The 27,934-nt window shown below is 57.9% G+C and overlaps 1 protein-coding gene across 2 annotated transcripts in view; it reads right to left on the bottom strand.

Annotated features, from left to right (window-relative positions):
- Positions 1–27,934, bottom strand: part of STK32C (serine/threonine kinase 32C) — an 81,295-nt gene that overhangs the window by 7,992 nt on the left and 45,369 nt on the right. For both annotated transcript variants that reach the window (XM_024762282.1, XM_024762291.1), the window contains exons 2-8: positions 27,030–27,085; positions 4,883–5,034; positions 3,507–3,680; positions 2,613–2,650; positions 2,424–2,513; positions 1,616–1,719; positions 912–1,028 (exon numbers count right to left, since the gene is read on the bottom strand). In XM_024762282.1, the coding sequence (XP_024618050.1) occupies positions 912–1,028; positions 1,616–1,719; positions 2,424–2,513; positions 2,613–2,650; positions 3,507–3,680; positions 4,883–5,034; positions 27,030–27,085 (731 nt within the window). The remainder of the gene's footprint in view (positions 1–911; positions 1,029–1,615; positions 1,720–2,423; positions 2,514–2,612; positions 2,651–3,506; positions 3,681–4,882; positions 5,035–27,029; positions 27,086–27,934) is intronic.

Below are 27,934 nucleotides of genomic sequence, written 5' to 3'. Positions count from 1 at the left end.
CCCCGGCCTGGGCCCGTGGTGGCCGAGGTCCCGCCGTGGGAGCCACCTGGCTGCTGTGGGCACAGCTGCGCAGGGCGAAGGCTGTGTTAAGAGCCCCTCTCGGGGGCTGGGGGAGGGCCTCTAGCTGCTTGGCTACACTTCCAGGGCCAGAGGTCTCCGGGCAGGGGCCAGGACCTGCCCAGCAGGACCCAGGGGCCAGGAGACGGGAGCTGGGGGTGAGCCGGGCCACAAATGTCCAGCACGCCCTCCCTCACCCATCCTGACCCAGCTTTGACGCCCCAGTGTGCTTGAGGGATGGCTCTCCGAGTGGGGAGCTGGCTGGCCAGCCAAGGAGTGGCCCCCCGGCCCGGACCTGGACCCCAGGGGAGGCACTCTGGTGGTGACACCACAGCCCCAGGTCCCCACCAGGCTGAGGTCCCCACCAGGCTGAGGTCCCCGGGCCGCTGCTGACTCGCGCTCAGGACCTGGGATGCACGGGGGTTCTGGGGTTTTTTCTGCTTGCTCCCCGCAGGGGGCTGGCCAGGCCAGTGACCGCCCACCTCCAGCAGGAGGCATGGGGCAGAGGGGACCAGAGCAGGGCGGCCCCGGCACCCAGCCCCACACACCCTCCCTCCAACACACACGATGGGGTGACCTGCCCTGAGTCTGGGCATCTATGACGTGCAACCAGGTCGTAAGGATTAAATTCAGCTGCACCAGTGCTCACGTGGGCCGAGCTGTTACAGCAGGACAAGGAGCGGGTGACCGCTGGAAGCCAGGCCGCAGAGGGACACAAGACGCAGAAGGTGCGAACCAGATGCCTTCTCCGGACCAGGGCCTCCAGGCTGCCCACCCTCGGGACAGGATGCCCGTCGAGCCCCACGTGTCCGGCCGGGCCTGCGCTCCAGGCAGGGCCAGGAGGGGCGGCTCACCTTCCGCAGCAGGGCCACCATCTCCTTGGACCAGGTGGGCACGTACTGGACGCTCACGGTGCTGAAGAGCTGCACCAGGGACTCCGCGGTGTTGCCCGAGTGGATGTCGTAGGGCCTCTGGGCAGCAGAGGCAGAGCTGCAGCAGGCCCCTCCCCGAGCCCAGGGCCACCCGAGGTGCGCCCTACCTGCCCCCAGCCCCCGGTGCAGGCCCAGCCTGCAGTGCAGCCGGGGAGGCGACCCGAGAGGCTGCCAGCGGGCTGGGAAGGACGCACAGCACCCCCAGGGCGCCTGGGCCTGGTGGACCAGCTGCAGAGGGCAGAGGGGGCTGCCTTGCCTAGGGCCTTCTCCAGGGCACAGTCGTTGGAGGCCCCGACGAGGAGGTGGGAAGGGCAGGTGGTGACCTGACGAGGCCCCCAGCCTCCGGGGCTCCAGCGCCGGCTGGGCCGTGGCAGCTGCGGGGATAGCACAGGGGCCCACCCGCACACGAGCCTCACGGGAAGTCCCGAGGGGGCAGCCCTGCTGGACGGTTCTCTGCCTGCCCCCCGCCCCCTCCAGCGTGCAGCCTCGCTGACGGAAAGCACGGACCGCCCTGAGCACCTGGGGGTGGGGGCAGCCTCACCCCTTTGGGAGCTGGGGCCACCCCGGGGGGACGCAGCTAGCTCGGGGTCTGGGGACTGAGCCCGCGGGCCGCAGGAGCTCCGTACCCATCCACGCAGCAGTTCGTAGGCCATCACCCCCACCGACCACCAGTCCACCTCGAAGGAGTAGCCGGTCCCACCGTTGACAAAAGACTGGAAGATCTCCGGAGCTTTCCAGGGAGGGAAGGAGGAGCTGAGCATCCCTGACCGCAGGGCCCGTGACCCCAGCCCCGGTGACCACAGGGCCCGTGACCCCAGTCTCGGTGACTACAGGGCCCGTGACCCCAGCCCCGGTGACCGCAGGACCCGTGACCCCAGCCCCAGTGTCCGCAGGGCCTGTGACCCCAGCCCCAGTGACCACAGGGCCCGTGACCCCAGCCTCGGTGACTACAGGGCCCGTGACCCCAGCCCCGGTGACTGCAGGGCCCGTGACCCCAGCCCCGGTGTCCGCAGGGCCCGTGACCCCAGCCCCGGTGTCCGCAGGGCCCGTGACCCCAGCCCCGGTGTCCGCAGGACCCGTGACCCCAGCCCCGGTGACCGCAGGGCCCGTGACCGCAGGCCCAGAGACCAGGCTGCCGCCAGAGCTGGACTAGGAAGCTGCCCTCAGCGGTCAGTCCGTCCTTCCCTACTGACCGCCTGGTTCAAATCCGGGTCCCACAGCCTGACGAGGGTGGTGGGCTATCTCATTATCAGAACCACAATACACGCCCGTCACTCAGATTCTTCTGCACGGATCAGACCTGGCTGCTCTTAGCCTGACCGTCCCCTGCTGCTGTGCCTTTAGGTCAGTGACCCGACCGCACCAGCCACAGGCCAGGGCAGGAGACCGGCCGGCAGGCTGGCGGGGGCCGCGGGCTGGGAGGGCGAGGCTCACCCATGTACGGCTTGGTCCCGGCCAGCGCAGTCGCCCTCTCGCCGTCCTTTATGATGGTGGCGATGTTGAAGTCAGTCAGGTGTGCATGTCCTGTGAGGGGAGAGGACAGCATGACTGTCGCAAGGGGATGTGTCCTGCGGGCAGGGGTGCACACCCTCCGCGGCTCTGGGCTCACACGCCTAGGCTCACCTCGCTCATCCAGGAGGATGTTATCGGGCTTCACGTCTCTGTAGAAAGAGCAGGAAGCAGGGAAGTGAGTCCCAAGATTCCGGCAGGGCTGGGGTTCCCACGAGCTGGGTCCTAAGACCCCCTCCCCACCTGGCAGCACCCTGGCAGAGCTGGGTGAGCCCAGCCCTTCACCTCCGGAGGCCAGACGGCGGGGAGAATATGCCCAGCGCTGGACGCCGAGGGGCACCGAAGCCCCCGGAGGATGAAAGCAGAACCCCTCGCCTGGACCCCCGAGGGGGGCCCTCCCCCAGAGCCAGCTGCACAGAATCGTCAACTGGGGGTCTGTGGCTCCACCAGCTGGCCTCAGGCCTTGCCTTCCCAACCTCTCGGCACTCAGTAAATGTTCGGTGCCTGCACCGTGACCAGGTAACAGAATCCCCACAGGCAGAAACGCAGAATCGTGTCTACTTCACTTTATACCACATGGGATTGTGTGTTTTATCCTGTGGATGCAGCTTTATCTTTCTCATTTCATCTGCCTTCAGATGCTAAAATTAGTTTGAATGTTAAAATGTTAAAATTAGCTTGCATTTGCCAAAGACATGGCAGATGGGCACAAGGGCACCTGCTGGGCGGGGGCAGGGATACTGCAGTTGAACAGACCAGGTGAAGGCCCCCTCCCCACCCCATGAAGGCCACCAGCCCTCTGTGCCCAGCCAGCTGGGGATGCTCAGATAGGACCCACCCCAGGTGGCCATCATATGTGCAGCCATGGAGCTGGCCTCGGAGCCAGGCACTGACGGGCCCGGTGCCACACGTGGGGGCAGGGCTGCGGGTAAGGGCAGGGCAGAGCACACAGGAGCCCATCTGGGTCCTGCTGGAGGGCGGCACCCGCCCCGTCAGGTGTGCACACACCTGTGGATGATGTGCTGACTGCGCAGGTAGCCAAGGGCCAGTGCCATTTCACAGATGTATAGCCTCACGGTGTCCTCAGAGAACTGGACGTTCTGCTGCAAGTGGTAGCGCAGGTCTCCCCCCGGCAGCAGGTCCACCACCATGAACATGTCCTCCTCGTCCTGGAAGGAGTACCTGTGGGCACCGTGGGAGGACCTGGCATGCGCACGGCTGGGGGGCCAGAGTCACAGCTCCTGCCACACCTGACGAGTCCCCCTATAAGAGCCCTGGCCCCAAGGCCACCCCCCACCAGGCACCCCCAGGAGAGGGGCCCTGCCCAAGGAGCCACCTGGAGCCAGAGCCCTCAGGAAAGACAGAGAGGCCTCTCCCCATGGGAGGTGCCCAGCTGGGACAAAGATGCCCATGGCTGACTGATGGAGAGTGGAACACAGCACTGTCTCTGGGCCATTCTCTTGCTGCCCTGGTTTCCTCTTCGCCAAAAAGGGGATAAAGAGGGTTGTTAAAGAAGAAATTGAGACAGCGAGGAGAAATGCTCAGGTAGGGCTGGGCAAGGGACCAGCTTCTAACAGCCGGCAGCTGTAGTGACTGTGGTGGTGATGGTGGTTGTGGTGGTGATGGTGATGCTGGTGGTGACGGTGGTGACGGTGATGATGGTGGTGGTGACGGTGGTGATGGTGATGATGGCGGTGATGGTGGTGACGGTGGTGACGGTGGTGACGGTGGTGATATTGAGGATGGTTTTGGGGATGAACGTGATAAAGAAGAAGACAGTGGTGAGATGATGAAGATGGTGGCAGTAGGAAAACAACGGTTTAAGGACCTCCGTCCACTTTGTAATCTCTTCTGTGAGCTCTCAGATAATCAACTCGCTCTTGTCTCAAGAGTAAAGTTACAAAGAATTAAGTTTTCATGTCATGTTCCTCTCTCTTCCCCCCAGAAGCCACACTGTGTTCATTCTAGGGGCTTGCAGGACTCTAGGGAGAGTGGAAGGGGTTGACCTCACTGCAGGCTCCCCCACCCCGCAGCTAGTCTTGGTGCCCAGTTTGTGGAGGAAACTCAGATTTAGGTGCTAAAAGTCTCCCTCCCGGACTTCAGTGCCAGAAACTTCATGTGTCATAGGCATCCTCTGTGGGGAAGTCTGGGCTTCCTGCAGGCCAGGAAGCCCTGCGTCAGTGCCATGTGTGTGTGTGCGTGCGTGTGTGCGTGCGTGTGTGGACACCTAGTCCGGGCTTCCTGCAGGCCAGGAAGCCCTGCGTCAGTGCCATGTGTGTGTGTGTGTGGACACCTCCCAGGGCACTGGGAGGCGAGGGGGGAGAGAGGGGAGGGGAGGGGGAGGGTGCCCGGGGCAGGAGAAGGGCTCCACCCCGCCCGCTCACCACAGGTTCACCAGGAAGACGTGCTCGATCTCCTGCAGGATCTCCAGCTCCCGGAACACGTTGCGGACCTCGCCGCGCTCGATGCATTGATGCTTGTTCATGTACTTCATCGCGTACATCTTCTCCGTGTCCCGCTTCTGCACGATGCACACCTGGGGGCAGAGAGCACGTCAGCACCGCTGCCGGGACGCGTACCGCGGCCGTAACAGCACTGAAATGACCGGATTTCACGTCCTTGGCGGGAATAAGTCTCCCGTGCAGACTGAAGCTGGGGGGACCCGGCCTGAGAGCACAGATGCCAGCGGTGGCTAGGCCTGTGTGGTGCCCGCGCCCCTCACGGGCCGAGACCTGGGCTCCCCCTTCTCAGGGCTTGGGGCGGTGACTGGTTCGGAGGGTTGATGGGGCATGAACGAGAGGACCCCCCGCTTGGTGCCCTGCACCCAGGGAGCCCAGAAGCAAGAGCTGCCGCTCCCACCAAGCACAGGCCACCGTCCCCATCACAACAGGGACGCTCCCAGAGAGTGGGGCCCTTGCACAGCTCAAATCCCAACCCTCTGAGCAGCGAGCTGCCATGTCAGTAAGCAGTGTCGACACTGTCAGCACGGGGCTAACTGCTTGCAGAGAGACCAGGATGCAGAGGGGAGTGAGAAGCACAGAATAAGGAGAAACTCGGCCTGGGGTCCCTCGTGGCCAAGGAGCATCAGTCAGAACCCGGACAAAGGAAACCAGGGTCAAAGAACAAAACACTGGGCTGCAGAACCAGTGCCACGCCCCCCATTCAAGTGGAGACACCATCCCCCCAAGACAGATAACCCCAAGCCATTTCCCACAGACTTCAGTCTCCAGATCTTCAAGGAGTGACAGCCAGAGACCTGGAGGAAGTGGAAAATTCTGGAGCTCCAGATGGGTGGGGGACTGTCCCAGATGCCTCACCCAAAGGCAGGTGGCCTGGCACTGATCACACATCTCAACGGGCACCAGATCTTGGGCCAAACCTGCTGGATCCGACCCTTTGGTGAAACCCACGTCCCTCACGCAGGAACGCATCTTAGAAACGCAGTGACTTTTCCAAAGATGTTCTTCACAGGTGAACAAACCGTATAACACACTTTCAGAGCACCTTAACATCCAACATCCTTATGGACACGGGCAAGTAAGAGCAATGAAATATCACACAGCCACTGGGTAATATTTGTAAATACTTTTAATGACATGTGACAAAAAACGCCAAGGGAAAAGGTCAAGCTACATTATTTAATGCAAACAGTGTAGAGATGACACACCCATATAGGCAGAAGCCAGACCTGCTCGGGCAAACAGAGCAGCCCCGCTGGGGCTGGGGGCAGGGCACGCCGAGCCCCTCCCTGGCTTTCGTTCCTGCAGCGTCATCGTGGCGCCATCTGGTGGCAGACGCCCGAGGCCCAGGCGCACCCACGTGGTGAGACAGCCAGAGTCCTGCACACCCACGTCTACCCGCTACAGTGACCCTCACGGGCACAGCTGCGGTTTCGAGGTGACTCCACGCTCACCCCCGCGCTGCCCACAGGCCGTGTCAGGAGCCCCAAGAGGCAGAGCTCACAGGTGACGCCCACGGGCACAGAGGGGGCATCTTCATGACTGAGCTCTGCACACCCCGAGCCCACACTGCCCCACCTCGAACCCAGGGGCACAAACCCCACCAGGGGCTGCGACGGCCACCCAGACGTCCACGAAGCCCTGCCTGAAGCTGCGTCACCTGGGCCGACGCCCCAGGAAGACCCCACCCCGGGGACTGGAGGGGTGGGGCTGGGGCGCTGGCCTGAGACCCACATCGCTTCAGCCCTCCAACGACGCCCACCTGGTCTCGAAGCTGTGAAACCACGCGGCCCCGCCGGCGACAGGGCGCGTGCAGAAGGGAGCCCCGGACTGTGGGTGGGCAAGGGCAGCTCTGATGTCCCCCCAGCTTCTCTCCCCGGCCAGAGGGCCCTGCCTCCCGGGCCTGTCCCTCCCCTCAGGCCTGTCCACTCCGACTGGCTGGCCGGTGGCCTCTGAACTTGGCTGACCCTCCGTTTCTCCATCTGGCCACGAGCTTGGGTAAGAGGCTTCTGCCAACTGGTCGTGGTCAAGGGCAAGTCCGGGCCTGTGTGCACGAGTCCACCCAGGGCCGCGTTCACTGCTGTGACCAGCTAAACGATGGCCCCCACGGTGCCCACATCCTCGTCCCCAGACTTTGTGGGCATGTGACATCACCTGCAAAAAGGACGCTGCAGGTATGGTTAAGCTGGTGATGTCGAGGCGGGAGGCGGTCCTGGCAGGTGCAGGCAGCCCTAATCGTAATCACAGGGTCCTCGCGGGGGCGGCGGGGGCAGAGCAGAGACAGAAGAGGGTCTTGCCCGGCTCTGGCCCCACTCCGCGTTCACTGCTGTGACCAGCTAAACGATGGCCCCCACGGGTGTCCACATCCTCATCCCCAGACTTTGTGGGCATGTGACATCACCTGCAAAAAGGACGCTGCAGGTATGGTTAAGCTGGTGATGTCGAGGCGGGAGGCGGTCCTGGCAGGTGCAGGCAGCCCTAATCGTAATCACAGGGTCCTCGCGGGGGCAGAGCAGAGACAGAAGAGGGTCTTGCCCGGCTCTGGCCCCACAACGGAACGCCACAGGCTGCACAGCTCAAACAACAGGTGTTTCTCTCATGTATTCCGTGGAGGCTGGACGTCCAAGGTCGGGGTGCTTCCTGGCTCGCAGGTCACCGTGTCCTCGCGTGGCCTCGCACGGTGACATCGCGTAGAGAGTGAGCCAGCTCTGGTCTCTTGTTCTTACAAGGACTCCATTCCCATCTTGGGGGCCCCTCCCTCACGACCTCATCCAACCATCACAAACACCATCACTCTGGGGGCTGGGCTGCAACGTGGGTCTGGGGATCCAGGCCACGCAGAAGGAAACGTGACACCTGGAGGGGCTGCAGCTCTGGGAGGAGGGCTGAGGCAAAGGACGGACTCTCCCCTCCAGCCTCCAAGGGAGCACGGCCCTGCGGGCCCCTTGATCCTAGCCCAGTTAGACTGAGGCCAGGGCTCTGGCCTTCAGAACCATGAGAATAAATGCGTGCTGTCTTAAGCCACCCAGTGTGCGGCCACTCATTACAGCAACCCCAGGAAACAGATGTAGCCGCTCAGCCCTCCAGGTGCCCTGAGGGGCCCGGACGAGGGTCGGTGTCACTGCCATGGAACACTGCTTTCCAGCTGCCAGGGCTGCTCTGGGCCCTAACAGGCAACTGTCACTGAGCACGCCAGGCCCTGTTGGACAGAGTGGCCAGGAGAGAAGCCATAAGCTGCCAGGGCTGCTCTGGGCCGTAACAGGCAACTGTCACTGAGCACGCCAGGCCCTGTTGGACAGAGAGTGGCCAGGAGAGAAGCCGGGGCAGGTGGCCACACTGCAAGGCCCCTAAAGGCCACGCATTTTAGGACAGTGAGCCTTTCTGAATCTTTCCTCTCATTTCAGCAAAACGGCCCCCAGGTTGCCCTGGGATGGCCAGAGCACTGTCCCCAGCTGGCTGCCCTGGGCGTTGGGGACGCACTCCCAGAACCTTCCAAGCTGCCCGGGCACAGCACGGGCTTGACTTAATGTACTTTCGTGCGTCTCCATGTGCCCGGTCCTGGCCGGAGAATGTCACCCGGAAGTGCAGACTGACGAAGGGGAGCCGGAGACCCCGTCGCGGGCGGCTACGTAACTATGGTAAAGTGCAATTACACCAGTTAAAAGCTGTCACATCCGCTCTCCAAACGCCTTCTCAGGACTTCTGAGCCTGTGGCAGGGTTGGGGTGAGGCACTAGACTTCCCCACCACCCCCCAGCCAAAGATCCAAGGGGCCGAGAAGGAAGCGGCCGGCAGGGCCCCAGAGGGGCAGGTGGGCTGCCCCACAGGGGCTCCTGGCCGAGGTCACGGGAGAAGAACCCCAGAGCTTCTGCACATGCCGTGGGGCACATTCCGTGGCTGTCAGCCTGGCTGAGTCCCCTGGGAGCTCTGAAGGCCAGTGCCTGCCCCTGGGGCTGCCCCCAAGCTCCTCACGGTTCCATCACTCAGCAGGAAGAACAGCCCTACCTACCTCAGCTGCAGGGAAAGGCCCTCGAGCCCTTTTAAGTGTGAAACTTCAGCCTCCTTCCCACCCCTGGCCTGGAGCTGGGAGACCGGGCTGATGGGTGCTACCTTTGTAGGCTGCCAATCCGGGCAAGAAAATGGGCTGTCATGCAGACATGGGCCAGAAACACAAGTAAAATTCTGCCACTGCTGAGATGCAAGGCCAATGGCTCCCTCCCAGAGAGCCCTAACGTAGAAACACCACGTCCCGGAATAACATTAGCTCCAGCTCCAGCTGCCAGCCGGCTTCTGATCACAGACCAGCCAGCGCAACGCCACTCGCTCTAGTGGACGCTGCCCCAGGGAGGAGAGCGTCAGCTTCCCGCGGGCTGTGGTGCAGCCAGGCAGCACCTTCATCACCAAGAGGAACTCAAGGCACCACCACCGAGCCACCTGGCCCGATTTTCCAGATGCAGTGAAATTCCGGAAATGGAAATCCCCAACGTGCCCACCAGGTGGCCTGACGGCAGAAGGGTGGGCCATCCGTGGTCTGAGGTTTCTGGATCCAGAGGAAGCTGTTAGAGCTGGTCTTGGCCTCAGCATCACCCGGCCCTGCCTGGTGGGGGGAAACCTGGGCCCGACAGGACAGGAAGGGCCTGTGTGCTGAGGACCACACCGGCCCAAAAAGGGCGGGAGCCTGCTGCAGCTGCGTGGGGCTGCCATGCAGGAAGGACAGAAAGAAGCCCAGAAAGGGTGCCGCCGACGTCAGTGAAGATGGCCTCAGGACAGTGATTTTTTTCTGAACTTTCTGCATTTTCTAGATCACTTCTTTTTTTTTTAAGATTTATTTATTTACTTAACTTTATTTACTTTTTGGCAGCGTTGGGTCCTCGTTGCTGCGCACAGGCTTTCTCTAGTTATGGCGAGCGGGGGCTGCTCTTCGTTGCAGTGCGCAGGCCTCTCATTGTGGTGGCTTCTCTTGTTGCGGAGCACGGGCTCTAGGCACACGGGCTTCATTAGTTGTGCCGCATGGGCTTAGTTGCTCCATGGCATGTGGGATCTTCCCAGACCAGGGCTCAAACCCGTGTCCCCTGCATTAGCAGGCAGATTCTTAACCACTGCGCCACCAGGGAAGTCCCTTCTAGATCACTTTTTTTTTTTTTTTCCTGCGGTAAGCGGGCCTCTCACTCTTGTGGCCTCTCCCGTTGCAGAGCACGGGCCCCGGCCACACAGGCTCAGTGGCCATGGCTCACGGGCCCAGCCGCTCCGCAGCATGTGGGATCCTCCCGGACCGGGGCACGAACCCGCGTCCCCTGCATCGGCAGGCGGACTCCCAACCACTGTGCCACCAGGGAAGCCCTAGATCACTTTTAACATTATTGTTTTGAAAGCCAGTCGAAATTTTCAAAATGAAAATAAGCGAGGGGGTCCTGGGAGAGCTGACAAGAGCTGCGGGATCGCTGGCCAGAGCCCCTTGCGGGCGGTAGAGATTCCTCCTGGCTCTTCCCTTCCGAATGCAGGCTGGCGGGAGGGAGACACTTGTGAGAGCTGGTCTGCGAACGTGACTCTGGGGGGCGTGGTGTTGGGAGTCCGTGGGTCATCCATGGACATACAGTGCCCAGGAGTGGTCACTGCCGTCCTGTGTCTTGCGTGTCACTTGTCATTCAGAGCCATACGGACGTTTGCCAGCTCCCCCCAGACTGCCTTGTCTGTGCTGCGACATCTCCGCGCAGCCTGTCCAGCAGCACAGCTCAGGGGGTGCTCAGTTCAGGAGAGGCCGAGTTGTTTTTGACCACCTGTGACACGGCGGGCTTTGCTCTTCTGGGCTGACCTTGGGAGAAGCTCTGGATCTTGGTGAGGGCTGCACCTTCTGTGCCCTCTTCCGGGACGCCTCTGTGTCCGTGGTTAAGTCACAAAAGGCTGATTGGTTTTAAGCCATGAAAAGGCTCACTGGTTTATAGTCACATTAAAATAGGTAGCCATTTAAAGACTTAACTTTTATTTACCAAAGATTATCCCAGATCACATGAGCTTGAACAACATTTGGATTCGTTTCTGTATTTCTGAGAGTTTTAGAGATACTTAATTTATATAAAGGCTTATTTGTCTAGTCCTAGGACTAGACGTGACATTCTGTGTCTTCTTTTTCATTTAATCTTCCCATAAGATGAACAAAGAGTCTATTCATATAAAAGAGGTCATGAAAGGTTTTTCTTACCTTCTGAGTAATCTGCCTAGAAAACAGTTCTGGGTCTTAGCCAAACAATTTCCTGGGCGTCGTGTTGCCTTTATCACGTCTTTGATTACTTAGAAAAACGGACTCTTCTCAATATCAAAAGAACTAAATTTTCTTTTTCCTCAAGTATATGACTTCCTATATTTGCCTTTAAAATCTTTGTCACTTCAGAAACTAACACAACATGGTAAAGCAATCATACTCCAATAAGGATGGGAAAAAAATCTTTGTCACTTAGGTTCAATGGCTGAATATTGTTTCACAGTGACCTGCAATCTTACTCAATCGTGTTTTCAACTTTTTGACATTTTTTACAGACTTCCCAAAATCAAAAAGTCTTTTCGACCTTGAACTAAGTTTGGGATTTTCAAGAGGGCCCCTGGAGAATCTCAAAAGATTTATTATCTTACCTTATAAAAATAGAGATATTAAACTAATTAGGCATATTTGATATGTTAAATTACACGGGAAATATTGTCAAATTAAAACTGGTGATAAATCTTCTCTATATTTGTATGGGTATATGTTACTTACGTATAAGTGTTTCCAAAGTTATACAAAATGGTTAGAAACTTTTCAGTGTCCTCACTCTCTATATGATCAGTCATAATTCCAGTTATTATCTTAAAATACTATATGACACAGAAATAACCAAATTTCCATGTCAGTTGCATCATTTTTGCAATAAACTCATCAGATCTTTGACCATGGCTATTTCTCAACTTTAGTCATTTACACGTAGTTACTGTTTTACTCTGATGCTTTCCTGAAAGCTTTTACAATGAACTTCAGACAAAAGTGCTTCGTCTTTAAAAAGTTCACGGAAAGAACTCCGACAAGGACCCTGGAATACAGGTTTCTGGTAACTAAAACCACACCACTGAACCAGATGAGCCTTTCTAAAATCTAGTGGAAAAACTGATGGGTTCATAAAACTACTAATCCAAGATCAAGGAAAACAAGAATTAATTACATGGGACTAAAGGAACTCATGAAGATGATCATTATTTTTATGACTTTTTGTTTGAAGCACTGTTGGTTGTTTAATGTTCTGTTTTCCAGGCTTAAGAGATTATTTTTCTCTTTCTCTTTAAGCAATCTGGAAAAGTATACCTTTGTAAAGAGAACCGAGACATTTAGCTTTTCCCTGATCCCTCCAAAATTCAGAAACTCTTATAAAATGTCCTGTTTTCATGACAATATACTTATTTACATATAGGGTCAATAGAACATGTTCTCCTTGTAACAGGATTTAATTTAAAACATTGGTTATGTTACCAGACTTCCACTAGAATGTCATATTTTAAAACGATGTACATGGGATCAAGTGGTTCTAGGTATTTTCACCATAAGAATCTTTGCTGCAAGCAGAGAAAACTGATTGGCCATAACACGATTTTGCCATAAAAGATAAAATAATAAAGATAAAACGAAGAGAGACATTTAAAAAGACTTAATGGAACATGAAAATTAATAGCAAAAAATTTTAAGGATTTTATTGTAAAAAATAAAAACGCAAGAAAGATTTGAATACACTTAACGTGTGTGTAGGTTCACGATTATAGTTGTATTGGGGTATAGCTTAGAAAAAGCAATGAAACTTCCTTTCTTAAAAGTCGACCGACCATTAAGGATTCACGATTTAATGTTGGATGTAAATTCTTGACGATATAAAAAAATCTGCTTTCTCTCTGGATTTCCCTGGAAGTAAAATGAACAGACAAGGGATGCTGCTGTTTTGTATCAATATATGGAATGTACATAACTAGTAGGACATATCTGGGCTACACAGAAACGTTCCATCACATGCTCAGCCCTTGTCTTTCTCCAAATCATCTCCGCCAGATTCCGTGCCAAATACCAAAATTCGGTCTACATCACGTTCTCCACCATCAAACGGCAAAAAGGTTTCACCACTTTCAAGAAATGTATTCTCATCAGGAATCACGTAATCATTTCTTTCTAGGGAACAGGAGGAGGCTGCGTCTCCTTTCTCTGCCAACTTCCAACACTGCATATGATACATTTGGGAAAGATGGCGTGAGACACTGTATCTAAATTAGCTACAGGATTGATAATTAATGCTCTCCAAGACTGTTGTGAATTACTAGCCACCTCTCTGACATTTGCTGTAGTTTGGGAAACTTTTGGTTTTGACGGGTGGGAGGGATGGCTGTGCCCACGAAGAATTTGCCGACTGACATGTTATTTTCAAGTGTGGTTTGCAATCTGGCTTTTACGGCATTGAAACCCAACTGTCAAACCAAACCGTCAACCAGTTATTTTATCTTTTACAGCCAATTAGATGTGCAGGGAGACTGCTTGGGACAAAGATGTTTACAGCGAAAATACCTGACACTCGAATCAGGTTTGACCATAGACTAAGGGCGACCCTATGGAGCAAAGCTTGTAAAGCCCGGGAGGTTGTGGCCTAGTGCCTGGTTTACGGGGCTCATGTCCTCACAAGTGAGTAAAGGTCACTTCTTAGCAGGTCCAGGGATCTCAGGACGTTCTGGGGACATCGAGAAGAGAGGAGTGCACCCCAAGTCATGGGTACTGAAGGTACAGTCTGGTGACAAGTTGCTGGCTTGGCTTCTTAGCCTCGAGAGGCTTTTAAAAGTCTAATCTGGAATTCCTTATAAAAGTTCCAGCAAAGCAGACTTAAAAGACCTACATGTTCAATCTACTCTTGCTGCACTGATATCAATAATCAGGCCAAGTTTAATGAAACCAGACTGATTTTGCAAACAAACTAATCTTCCATTATCTCTATTAAGAATGGGGGGGCTTCCCTGGTGGCCCAGTGGTTGAGAGTCCGCCTGCCGATGCGGGGGACACGGGTTCGTGCCCCGGTCCGGGAAGATCCCACATGCCGCGGAGCAGCTGGGCCCGTGAGCCATGGCCGCTGAGCCTGCGCGTCCGGAGCCAGTGCTCCGCAACGGGAGAGGCCACAGCAGTGAGAGGCCCGCGTACCGCAAAAAAATTAGTAATAATAAAATAATAAATAAATAAATGAATGGGGGTGATTGCAGGGACAGAACTCTGTTTCAGTAACAGTACAGCACACCCTGTGGGGTGTCCAACGGCCACGTCTCTTTGTCAGCAATTAACATTTCCTATTTCTCTCCTACCCTTCTGACCTGGAATCACGAGAAATGAAAACTTCCCCTACAAGCTGAAGCTTGACGACTTAGTACAAGCTTCAGAGAAATCACACAGGTTACACGTGGACCATCCCCCTGGTGCTGGCTGGGGGCTGCTCAGAGCTCACCCGACGCCATGGCCACGTCCCAACTGCAGCCCAGGAAAAGCAGCGGAACTGCCACCAGCTGCCCTTGCCCCCCCCATTCCAGGGAGGCACAGAGACCTCCCTCCTGGAAGTGCCCCCGGCTGACCACCCTCTGGACTCAGGCCCGGCTGGACAGTTGGCTTTTCCTTTGTTTCCACAGAAGTACCTCCCATTAAATGCTGATTGCTCAGACCATGCAAAGGCCTCACTTCGGCGCGAAGGCCCTCCAACGCCGCCTCCTAAAATGAGACACGACTGCTTAACTAAACTGACCTGTTCTCAGGACTGAGAAACTGGTTCACTGAGACGTGGCGCAGTTCACAGCTGTGACTCTTCCCGACGGGGGGTGTTGGGGGGAATCAGGGCGGTGGGACACGCCCTGAAAGGTGCACTCTGGCCACGATTGCCTCCAGCCAACGACCCTCACAGAGCAGCAGGGCAATGGGCACCTGCACCCCCCTTTCCCTCTGCAACCAGGGAATCACCCCATGTGGACGATCTTATCCTCAGGACGCGAAGTCCAGGCCGAGAGAATTCTGTGCAAGCAGGCCTTGCTGAAGCATTTTTTCTCCTCCTTCGGCCTCCCACGGACTCTAGTTACCTTTCCACGTCGCCGCTTTGTCCGACCCACAGCACAGAAACATTCAGGTTTCGCCTCCTCTGGGTCTTCATTTCCTTACGAGGGCTCCAGCGTCATCCAAAACTTGTTAAACAACGTGTATGCTTTTGAATGTGAACTTACATTAACTGTGTACGCTTTTCTCCCGTTCCTCTGCCTTACGTCGCTTTAATTCTCAGGTCTGGCTGCAACCCCTAGGGGAGGAGAGGGGAAACCCGGCCTCCCCTCCAGCCCCAGGAGGGGCCAGCCCGCGGCCACCTCCATTCCAGACCATGGGAGAACACATCTCTGTCGTCTGAGGCCGCCCAGTTGTGGTGCTTTGTCACGGCCGTGAGAACATCTGCTTCCTGCCAATGTCTGTGACCAGGCCTGCGGGCACTGGCCCGCCCGGCTCCCACTGGCCTCCCCCAGGCACCCTCCCACCTCCCTGTCCAGGCGGCCCCAGTCCAGCCCACACCCTGAGCTCCTTCACCACCCTGTCCCACCCAGGCCAGGGGGCGCCAGCGCGGCCCCAGCGGCCCAGACCGGCCCCCGGAGGCCCACGGCCGCCGGGCACATTCACATTTGTTAGAGCCGGTGCTGGGCTTCCCCTTAGAGTCAGTGGCATCCGAACGCTCTCTGGAGGGGCAGCCGAAAAGGTCTTTAGGCCCCCAGCGGCCCAGCTGGAAGAGGCCGAGTGGGCCCGGCCCCTGCGGGCCCCGCAGAGCCCCCGACGGGAGAGGCTCCAATCAGAGGCCGTTTAAAGCGCTGGGGTTTGGTGCAGAGGGACCCCGGCCGCAGCTCACACAGAGCAGCGAAGGGCCAGAAAGCCTCTGGCATTTTATGAGCAGCTCCAAGGCTGAGAGCATCGGTCCCATGAAACCATTTCCTCAAATGGGACTGGTCTCGGCTTCTGAGCTGCGTCCTCCCATAATCGACTTAAGACACAAAGAAGAAATGGAATTAGATCTACGCATGAAAAGGAATAAAGTCTGTAGATCCCAGGGCACCAGAGCAGCCCCGGGCTTTCCGTGTGACATGCCACTGGCCGCAGCGGTGCCTCCAAGGCCTGGAATAGTTGGTGACAAATGGCGGGGTAATTTTCATTTTAATTGAACGCTGTTTACACGTTTGGCAGATTTTTTTTCCTGGAGCTGACAAGTTGGTCACATAATTCATAGGGAAAGACAATCAAGTAAAAATAGCCAAGAAGAAAACTTTAAAAGAACAGCAAGACAGGGACGTGAGCCCTAATCAGGTGTCAGAGCGCAGGCAGGCCAAGGGGCAGGAGGGAAAATCCAGAAATACACCCAACGGCATAAGGATACTTAGTACATAACAGAGGATACTTAGTACGTAACAAAGGCGGCGTCTCAGAGTTATGGACAAAATAGACTTCTTATGAAAAAATGGCGTTGGGATAACCGAACAGCTACATAAAGAAAAGATGTAATGTGATCCATTCGTGACACTTTACAAGCCAGAATAAATCCCAAATGCATAACAGGTTTAACATGATTAGGGAAACACAGACATGCTGAAGGAAACAGGATGGGGTCCTCTATAGCTAGAAGGGGGGACGCATCCCTCTGGCCCCAAACCTGAAAGGAAGAAGACCGACAAACACGGCTACACACAAGGAAAAACCCACAGAAACAAAGTTGAAAGACAAATAATAAACTGGGAAAATATTTGCAACTCATTTCGAAATAAAAGGTTAATATCACTAATACAATGAGGCTTTAAAAATAAAAAAGACCAAAAGAAAAAGTGGCAAAGGATGTGAAAATGGTCTTTGAGCATTTTAAAAAGATGCTCAACCTTGCCTGTCATGAGAAATGTGAGATGCCATTTCTCGCCTGTCGGGCTGGTGGAGGCCCAGCCCTGGCAGCAGCCCTGGGCAGGGGCCCAGGGGCACGCGAGCCCCACGGACGGCTGGTGTGTCTGGCAGCATCACACGTGCATCCATCCTGCATCCCACGCAGCCCACTTCTAGGACAACTGGAAGACGCGCTGGGTCACGCGTGAGGCATGATACCCGCGGCCCCGCCTGTGGTCGCGAAGCTAGGAAGCAGCCTGACACTCAACCAGGAACACATGTGGCCGCAGGACAACGGCCCCTACATGCCCACGTCCCAACCCCTGGACGCTGCGAACGCGCCACCTCACGTGGCTGAGGGGACCCTGCCGATGGGGGTATGTGAAGGAGGGGGAGATGTAGGGATTGCTCTGCGTGATCCAGGTGGGCCCAGAGTAACCACCGGGCCCTTCGAAGGGACAGAGGAGGTGGCGGGGGGGAGGCCAGAGAAGAGGTGACAAAGGAGCGGAGCTCTCAGGAAGGCAGGGCCACAAGCCCAGGAACGTGGCGCCTCTGGAAGCTGGAAAAGGCGGGACACGGGTGCTCCCCCGAACCTGCAGGAGGGCCCCGCCCTGCCCCACTGCAACTCCAGCCCAGGGCTGACCAGTCTCAGACTTCTGACTCCACGACTGTCGGGTGGCGCGTTCGTGTTGCTGCAGCCATGGGAGCTCGTCAGCATGCCCACCCCGTGGGGGGCTGTGCGGCTGCAAAGGGCAGGGATTGGGGCGGTTCTGAACGAAGAGCATGCCTTCCAGAAACACCGTCAAGTCAAAAGCGAAGTGTAGAGAGCGTGTGAACAGCAGGCGACCGGGCACTTAAGAAGCAGGCCATGCGGATATAGTGAAAAGAAACCAATGGAAACAGAAACCAAGCTTTTCCAAAAGGGATATTCAGGGAGGGAGGGAGACGCAGAAGGAGGAGATATGGGGATATATGTATGTGTATAGCTGATTCACTTTGTTATAAAGCAGAAACTAACACACCATTGTAAAGCAATTATACTCCAATAAACATGTTAAAAAAAAAAAGGGATATTTGTAGGAGGAAGGCGGAAACAGGACAGAAGGAACAGCGGTGGAGGCTACACTTTGTCTTACAGATTTTAACCTGACATCATGCAAGTATCTTACATAATCATTAAATTTAACATAAAAGGTAATCTCCAAAAAATGAGAGCAAAGTAAAAACATAACGGTAATTGCACACTCAGGCCTCCGCCCCCCTGGGGTCTCAGGCAGCCTGACCTGGGCCTTTGGTCCCACGGGGACACGTTGTCAGCTCAGTCCAGGAAACGTTCTCCAGACCCGGTGCCTGCATCTGAGCCTCGGCGGAGAAGACCCTATCCCAACTGAGGGCATCACCCCCACCCCCGTCTCACAATCACAGCTAGAGAAAACAACAGAAACCCTAACAAAACGAGCAACGTAGAAAATTATCCAAATTGAGCATAAAAGAAGTCGACATCCTGAATAGGCCAATAAACAGAGATCTAAACAGAAACTAAAGGTCTACTATTAAAATACCACAAGGCACCATATGATCAAGCGATTCCACCGCTGGGTATGCGCCCAGGAGAATTAAAAGCAGGGACCCAAACAGGTGTTTGTACACCCGGGTTCACAGCCGCCTGATTCACACTCACCTAAGATGGAAGGAATCCAATCCGTCAGTGGATAAGCAGAGAAGCAAAATGTGCCCATCCACGTAATAGAATGCTGTTCGGCCTCTAAAGGAAGGAGATTCTGACACAGGCTACAACATGGATGTGCCTGGAGGACATCAAGCTAAATGAGTTCAGCCAGTGACAATGTGGGATTCCACTTATATACGATACCTAGATTAGCCGGATTCATAGAGATAGAAAAGTAGATTTGAGGTGACCAGGGGCTCAGGGAGGGGGTAGGGAGTTAGTGTTTAATGGGGACAGAGTTTCTGTTTGGGACGATGAGAAAGTTCCCGAGGTGATGATGGCTGTACACCAGTGTGAATGTACCTAATGCCACGGAATTGTATGCTTAAAAGTGGTAAATTTTATGTTATGTGTATTTTACTGTAACTTTTTAAAAAAAGTTAATATCAAGCCAACGTATGTCCCAACTAATGGAGTCAAGAAACACCATTGCTCGAAGGTCTGGGGGCGAGGCTCTCTGACAATGGGGACAAATCCATGACATCTGCTTGGGCTGCAGCCATGGACTGGCCCTGCCCTGAGTGGGCAGTGGGTAGGGGTGGGCAGAGGGGGCGGGCGGCAGGCCGGCTTGCCTTCAACGATGCTGCCCACGGCCCCCCGAGAACACCTGTGTGGTCGCAGTCGAGGGTGTGATGGGAACACGGAGGCTGGGTCGAACGTCCGGGGCACAGCACGCAGGCACAGGCTTCTGAGATCCAGAGCCCAGATCGGTGCCTGGACATCTCAGGAGAAGGGGCTTCGAGCCTGGTCAGGGAGCTGGACGGTGATGGCAAGGGCCAGAGCACAGCCCTCGCCGCCAGTATAAACACCAGGATCACAGGGCCGAGGACGGGCTGCAGGCAAAGCTGTCTCCAGCAGCCCCGGTGGTGGCTGTGGACAGCCAGGTTCGAGTCCCAGAACCCGACACCTCCACACTCTCGGCCACAGCTGCCCTCTCCTCACGGTGTTTCCACCATAAGGGATGCACGGAACCCCAGGCAGCTCCTCCTGGGTTAACTCAGCAAGATGTCACAGCAGCGCTCAGGAGGGCTGATCATTTGCCACCCGCCGAGGTGTTGCCATAGCAATCGCAAGCAAAGGCTTCTCACTCAGATGGCAGCGGGGGGGAGGCTGGGCAAGGTGGCGTCACTGGGGTGCCCTGAGAACAGGGTCCGGGAAAAGAAGCAAGGCCGAGGGCCCCCAGGACAGTACTTGTCCTCCCTGCAACCACTCTCTTGCTCTCCCACCCACCCCATCCTCCGGGTCCACCCGAGAGTCCGGGGGGCAGGAGACCCCTCGGATGGCTGGGATCATCTTACTTCTTTCCCCACAAACTGGAGAAACAGAAAGCCATGGGCCTGGGCTCTGGTCACTTCATCCCCTGAGGTTGGTGCCTTCCTTCCCTCCCCAAATAATCACCCAACCAGCCCTCCTTCTGCAGGAGCAAGGGGCCAGGGATGAGCATCTCACCCCCAGGTTGGGCCCAGGTGACCAGAAAAGGGTCCCTGGGCCTCACAGCTGGAGAATAGCCCCCATCCCTGCCCTATTTCACAGCGAGTGTCGTGACTCGGAACCCACGGCCTCCTGACAGGCCTGGGCTGGGGGAGGGCAGAGGGTGGCCAAGCCCTCCTACCCCAACATTGACTGTGGCAGGCACCCCAGAAGCAGTCCCTGTGTCAGTTCCAGCCCAGCCTTTGTGCAGATGCAGAGAGAGGAAAAAGGGGCACCGTGGGGTGTGGGGTATGCAGAGCAGTGGGTGAGAGGAGGCCTGGCCAGTGAGGGCAGGACCCCACCCAGAGTCGAGAAAAGGCCCCGGGAGCCAGAGGGGCTGGAATGCAAGACGGAGCCCTGGACGCCCCTGCTCATACGCCAAGTCCCGCCCACTGTGCAGAGCTCCGCATCCAGGGCCAGGGCTTCTGGGACTCGCCAAGGGATGCCCCGTCCCCGCTCCCAGGAGCCAGCCTTTCCTCCTGCAGGGCTGTGCCCATCAGATGCCACGACACTCACTTCCTGATGCTGCCCGGTCTGGCTGGCTGCCCACTGTTAGGGGGCTCTGCAGACCCCAGTCGAGAGTGTAGACCCACCTCTGCCCCACAGACAGCATCATGGGAGCACATTTAGCCCTAAACGCCCCTGGTTAAGGCAGGAGGGGGCCTCACTATTCCTGGCAGGGATGAGCCACAAGCCGGCAAAGCCAGGCCACCACCCTCCGCCCACACCCGGGACCACCCACCTCCTCAGCAGCTGAGGGCAGGCAGAGGGCAATGGGGGTGGAGGGGGGTGCAGCGGGCCGGGGCACAGAAGCCACCGTTCCCAGTACACTGGAAATAAAGCTGGAAAATAAAACATATTCACAGTAACATAGAAGATAATACATAACAGCTGAACATAAAACAACTATAAGGACTAAAAGAACCATAAGAACAATATATACTAAACACGACAAAACGTGAAGGATCCCCAGGGGGAAGATAACAACTTTCCTCCCATTTAATCTTAAAATGCAATTCCTACTCAAATTTCAATGAGTTTATTTTTGATCTTGACGAAATTTATTTGCAAGCTCAATTGGAAAAATAAATACACGAGAGCAGCTGACATTTTGGAGGATCATGGGCCGAGCGGCTGTTACGCTCTGAGGCTTTTGGGGGTTAGAACGAAACGGAGTCCCTGAGTCAGGGCAGAGGCCGCAGAGAGCCAAGGACAGGCAGCAGTTCCCCCTGAGGACAGACAGACGGACGGATGGACAGAGCAGCTGAGCTCGCCAACTGAAAAATGTTAAATTCCAGAAGGAGTGAAGTTCTTTCCCCAAACAGAATATTTTCTTTGTTCTGAGTGTAAAAGTAGTAACGATCGTTGTAAACAAAGGCCGGTGTGAGACAATGCTCCAGGTGGACGTGGGCAGACGCGATGGCCTCCCGAGAACTCAGGGAGGATGCACGGGGCCTGGGGGCCAGAGGAGGAGGGAGGCCAGGCTGGCAGGAAAGGAAGGAGGGAGGGGGAAGAGATGGGGAGGGGGGGCGGGCAGCGATGAAGCACAGATGTCATCAGAGCAGCTCCTGGGCAAGTTCCAGCTGGAGAGACGGGACATTTGATTCTTACCTCTAGCCCACCGCCCCACCGCCGGGAAAAAGGTGGGGAAGCCACAGGCGTTCCCTCTAAAAGTAGAAACACACCTTCCGTGTCCTCAGGTAACCAGAGCCCTAGGGAGAGTCCAGGCTTTCGGGAGGAGCGGTGTGGCCAGAGAAGGGCCAAGCGACACTGCCCACTTACACAGCAGACCGGGGCCCAGCCCCAGGGGTCAGCGTGGTCCCGGAAGCTGCCGCCACCCTGTGCACACGTGCGAGCCCCCTCAACAGAGCCTGTCCCAGAGGGGCCCCGGGGGCTGCGCCCCTGCACTGGGCTGCAAACACCACTGATCAGGAGGGTCAGGGGCTCGGAGCAAACGCCCGTCGACAGGTCCTGCAGCAATCCTGGGACAGTGCAGCGTGGAGCTGGAATTCAGTTTCCTGTGCAAGTCAGACCTGGCCGGCAGTGCTGGCGGGGAGGCCCCACTGCGCGCACGCACACACGCACGCACGCGCACACACGCGCGCACACACACGCACACACGCGGCACGCACACGTACGCGCGTGCACGCACACACACGCACATACACACACGCACGCGCGCGCACGCACACACACACGCGGGGGGGGGTGGATGGTGGTGTCTGAGGGCTAGGCCATCACCAACACCCACAAAATATAGGCCGATTTTCTCCAAGTCTTAATTATTCCACCGAAACGATCTGCCTTGGAATAAACTGCAGCCACGTCGTCCACGGATGGAACTTCGGGAGACCCCAGCTGAGGCGGGGGCTCATGCCCATCACACCTGAAAAGCACCCTCATTCCCAGGAGCCGCTGAGTACAGGCCCCGGGCTGGGCGGCTGGAGGCCGGGGGAGCCTGAAGGACTGCCTGGGACCTTCCAGTTGCTTTGACGGCCCCAGACAAGGAGGCAGAGCCTTGCTCCCCAGGCCCCCTCCCCAGCAGGGGCCCCATAAGTCCCGGACGCCAGGGACCCGTGGCCATGGAGGGCAGGGCAGCCCCCAGCCGAGGGGCCCAGAGGGCAGCCACACGCCAGGCTCACCTGGGCCGCAGCCGGGGAGACGGGTGCCCAGGAGGGGGACGCACGCCCCAGGGTGGCCCCAGGAAAGGTCAAAGCAAGGGTGCCACAGCTCAAAGGTTGGGCCCCAGGGCAGGCGGTGAGGCCACAGCTGGAGGAGTCAAGGGCGGGGAGGTGGCCCTGCCCTCCGCCCAGGGGTGCCCGTTGCCCGTGCACAGTCCCCACGTGGCCCCGGGGAAGCCCAGGACTCTGCTCCAGGCCCTGCTGGGCACTCACTGTGCGCCGAGGGGCCGCTGAGCTCCATGAGAGCTGTGTCCGTGTCAGCTCAGGGCCCAGGGCTGGGGGCTTCTCAGAGCCAAGGATTGAAGGGAAGCAGGGGCTGTGAACGGGGCGGGGTAGGGCCTCAACCCCGGCGGACCCACAGCTGGCAGGAGGGGGCAGGGGCGTGTGTGGGAGAAAGAAACTTGAGGGCAGCCTGTGTGGATGTAACGATGCAGGGCAGCCCTGCCTCACCCTGAGGGTGGGCTCCTCTCAAGGAAGTTTCTAGGGCGCCAAGGAGGGCCTGCCTCGGGGTAGGGCTGGAGACGCCCCAGCACAAGATGCTTATGAGGGCCCCCCGACCACGGGACCCTTCAGTCCTGCGGCTGGAGCCGCCCTGGTGTTCATGAACTGAGCAGAGACTAAGCCGTGAGCAATTCCAGAGGAACAGGCCTCTGGGAGTTTGGTGCTTAATGAGCCAGACCCAGAACCTGGGGCAGAGGCAGGCAGGACCCCACAGGCCAGCCCCAGCGGGTAGGCGGGCTGTGCGCTGGAGGCGGCAGAGGTGGCGGTCTGGGACCTATAGCTTGGTCCACAGGGCTGGTGCCCCCAACACTGACCCAGGAGCTGGTCTGAGGTTCCCCAGGGCAGCCTCGGGCCTGGGGCAGGGAGGGAAGTAGAGAAGGGGGCAGGGAGCCGGGTCGGAGCTGGGGAGGAAGGGAAAGGGGAGGAGGAGAGGCTGGCTGGGAAGGGCCCCCAAAGGCAAAGGTCTGAGCCCGGAGCCCCACCCGCCGGGCTCCCCACTCCACGCACCCCTGTGAATGAACCCTGTCTTCGACCCCCGCCAGCCGCTGCTTCTGCTGGGAAAAGACTCAGCTATGCCAGCAAATGCTCTGTGCAGGCAGGGGCAGCGAGGTCAAAGTAGGGACTGCCCAGCTCACAGGGACTGCAGAGCCCCGGGGCCCCTGCCCACCTTCTTCTTGTAACGGATCGCTGTGGATCCCTATAGCCTGCGCCCCGACTACAGTGAGTGGGGCAGGGCAGAAGCACGTGGTCACACCAGCCAATCAGAGGGCTGCCCCGGGCCATCTCAGGCCAGGGCGGGAGGACAGCAGCCCTCGTCTCTCTGGCCGTGGAGCTCGGAGGTCATCCAGAGCTGAGCCGGAGAGAGAGGGCCCGGGTGGGCAGAGACCATGAGCCCTGGCAGGAGCCCAGCCCAGCTCAGCTGCCTCAGGGGCCTTCCCCACCCCTGCCCTTCCCCACCCTGGTGACATTAGCTCTTATCTGTCACCCTTTTCCGCTCTCTTGAATTAAGCGTGTGTCACCTGCAGTCTGAGATTCCGGGTACGACACACAATGCCTGGCCGAGGGCTGCCACGAGCATCACGGTGGAGGTCCACAGTCCCACTACACCTGCCCCTCCCCCAAGGAGGCCCGCCGCTGGGGGCTCACATCTGCACAGACACGGCCGTGGGAAGCCTCGCAGCTGCCAGCGCCGCGTGGGCACGGGCACGGGGGCGGCGGGAAGTGTCCTGTCAGCAGTATCACTCCGGCCCTGCCTCTGCTCTGAGGATGGTCCCAGCCTCCTCGCGGGGTCAGCCATGATGTCCCCAAAGGCTGGCGGACAGAGCCCAGTCCACCCTCAGGCTAGTGGGGGCTGTGTTCTCCCCACTCATGGCTGCTGGGCCGGACCACCACCAGCTTTCACTCTGCCTTGGAGAACAAAGCTCTCTTCGCTGGGATACGATTTCTCCAAGAACTGGGAACTTGGGAGGGGCTGGGGGGTGTTGGCTGGGTGCAGGATTTCATTTCACAGGTTGGAGATGGCGGGGTGACGGCTGCACCACAGTGGGGACGTTCTTAGTGCCACTGAGCCGTGCAGTTAAACGTGGTTCAGATGGTACCTTCCACGTGCGGTGTAATTTACCACCATGAAAAACTGGAAACAAAACCAAACAACATCCAGTCTTGTGTCCAAGGCCCACATGCAGCAAACCTGGATAATCCATCTCCGGGAGCTACCACCCTGAAGGCTGGAGCCACCTTGCTGGGGGCAGACAGGTCACGTCACACACACCGACCACTGTGCCTCCGTGCGTGGGGGCGGGGCGGGGGGCCGCTGAACATTCACACCCGCTTGGCCGAGATGGGTTCCCCAGCAGTTTGTAAAGCCGGTCTTCACTGGGCGTCCGGGCATGGCTGAGCCAGCGCACACCCTCTGAAATAAGGCCACGTGTAAACGGGTGCGCACGCGGGTGTGCACGTGGCCCCGCCGTGCATGCTGGAGCTGGCTCAGCTCCTCACTCTCTCTCCTCATGGGGTCACCGCCAAGCCACCGAGAGCAGCGGAAGAACCAGAGCCCACATTCCAGACACATAACCGCACCTGGCACCGGCAACCGCGGCCCAGAGACCCCTGGAGGCCTAATTAGGGAGCAGGAAGCAGCCCTCCAATTACACCGTAACCTGCGTCTGAAGATAAAACCCTGGCAGTACCCCACACTTCCTCCTGTCACCCCACTCTGAAAAGCCCCATTCCTGGGACCCTGTGGCCAGCTGGATTTTCACAGCCGAGAACGGTCAGAGGAGCCAGAATCCCGGGGTCCTGCAGACACTGCGGGGCAGGCGGGCTGCCCAGCTGTGCACCTGAAGGGAGGACAAGCCCCTCGCAGGGGTGCAGGGGGCCTAGCCTGGGGGGCGATGGGGGTAGGGACAGGGCAATGAGCCGCCCACCCCAGTCAGTCTTCGCCCCAAGAGCTTCCCTCCCCGGCCCATGTTCCAGTCATCTGTACGACACCCGTGTCTCCCTGTATAAGCCATCCCTCCCAAACCCAGTCTCGGCTGGTGTCCTCCCCCCCCGGGGGGGGCACCTTCCCCTAAGCCCCACCCTGCCTGCCCCCCTCGCCTCCCACACACCGGTGCTGCCGTGGGAGAAGCCAGGTGGCGGAGACCGTCTCAGGCGCCACCAACGTCTGACAAGCTCACCAACCAAGGACCTCATCTGCATCGACCATCTTTGCACAGTGAACAAAAGGCCCAGGTCCATCAGTCACCTCCTGACTCCGAGAGACGTTCAAAATGCTCTCTCCCTAATGCATACAGCATTTCAATGGATTTGTGCAAAGGGGCTAATTTGCTCTGGCTATAATTACCCCAGGCCTGGTAACCTAAGGCAGCACTCGCCATGATACAATGAGATGGAGACAATTAACAGCATTCAAATACCCTGGTAGTCTGCTCTGGAAGCACAGCGATCCCTTCAAAAGGCTTACAGGGCTTACAGAGACGGCGTCCACACAGCTGTGTGGGGCGTAGGGGCGCAAAGGCCTCATCTGCCAAGCCCTCTGAGCTGAAAAGAAACTGTCCATTCAGAAGTGATTCACTACAACAGGCCTGGCAAGGCAGAGTCCCGGGAGCTAATTTTAACCTTCGCAGAGCGTTCCTTAAGCCTCTTTGAGTTATAATTACCCCCCATCTCTAGGCAGGACAAGGCGACAACCAGGAAGTCAGATCTGGCCAAGAGAAACCGAAGCAAAGTGGAGAATGGGCTCCGGGGGTCTCTCTGGAGAAGTGCAGCGTGGCCGCCCACCCTGGGTCCTGCCCCTGCCTGACCTGGAGGAACGGGCACAGGTGAAGCCTGGCCTCTGGGCTCCAGCTGCAGCAATGGTGTCCGAGCGTCACTGTGGCTCCAGACACCGGGCATCAGCTAAACCAGGAGCAGCTTCTATGTAAAACGCTTCCCTCTCAGACCTCGAGCCGGCTCTGTCCTTAAGGAAAGCCATTCTGCTGCAACATGGGCCTTGGTATGGAGAGTGGGGGTGTCAGGGTCTCGGCCCTGGAAGAGCCCGGGGCCACGCCACCTGCACCCTCAGCTCCTGGCCGAGCTACTAGACCCCCAAAGACCTGGGCTAAGAACCCCTAGCAGCAGTGAGCCCGGCCGGCAGTCCACCCCGCGGCCCCAGCATCACGGGCCTGCTCGGCAGGAAGCACACCCACACCCTCCACCCACAGACCCAGCTGGGGCCGGCCTTGCTCACACCCTTGTCCAGCCTCGGCGCCCTGCCGGCTGGCCTTACCTTGCCGAAGCTGCCCTTCCCAATGGCACGGAGAATCTGGAAGTGGTCCAAGTTCACTGCAGAGAGAACAGAGGGATGCCAGGTGAGGTGGCAGAAAGGCCCTGTGCCTGCCACGAGCCCCCCCGCCGGAGCAGTCCCAGAGCGCCCCTACGCTGCGGGCAGCCTCCCACACTGCAGGGCGCCCCTGCAGCCCTTCGGCAGCCCACCTCCCCCAGGGCCTGGCGCTGCAGGGCGGGCCTGAGCCGAGGCAGAGGGGGCTCCTGGGGGCCGTGCAGCCCCTCCTGCCGGACTCACGGTGGGGTGAGGCCAGGCCGCACTGCCCACAGACGGAACACGATCAGACAGGGCAGCTCAGCTCAGCCCCAGGCACCCCGCAGCCCCCCAGTGAAAGCGGCCCCCACCCCGCAAAGACCCATAAGTAAGTGGGCCGCCCTCTGAGTCTCGGGGGGGCTGTGTCCTGTGGGCATCTCTGGACCAGCTTGAGGGGAGCCTGCAAGGGCCCCGGGCTGGATAATGGGGCTGTCCACAGCCTGAGCGAAACCACTCGACGCCTTATTTCTACCGACTTTCTTCACAGCATCAGACAGCGAGCCCCACCCCGGGGAAACTGCAGCTCTTCTAACTGTCACAGCCCTGCTGAAGGACGCTCCCGCCGCCATGCACCAGCCTGTCAGCGTGAAGCCCCGCGGAGGGGAGGGGGCGTGGACAGTTTTCCGGGGCTCCCACTTCTGTTTCCAACCTGACGCGCTCTCTGCACACACGCCACGGGAGCTCACGACGTCCACGCAGGTTTCCCCTCATACTGCTCAGGGGATCGGGTCTCTACCCAGGGCCGGGCCAGCCTGGCCTGTGCGCCCGCAGGTCTGTGCCCCCCCAGCTCTGTGCCCCCCAGGTCTCTGCCCCCC

This window comes from Neophocaena asiaeorientalis, unplaced genomic scaffold, assembly GCF_003031525.2.
Source record: "Neophocaena asiaeorientalis asiaeorientalis breed wild unplaced genomic scaffold, Neophocaena_asiaeorientalis_V1.1 scaffold356, whole genome shotgun sequence".
NCBI classification, from domain to species: Eukaryota; Metazoa; Chordata; class Mammalia; order Artiodactyla; family Phocoenidae; genus Neophocaena; species Neophocaena asiaeorientalis.
The sequence above is the reverse complement of the archived record's forward strand: the minus strand, read 5'-3'. Positions and strand labels throughout refer to the sequence as shown.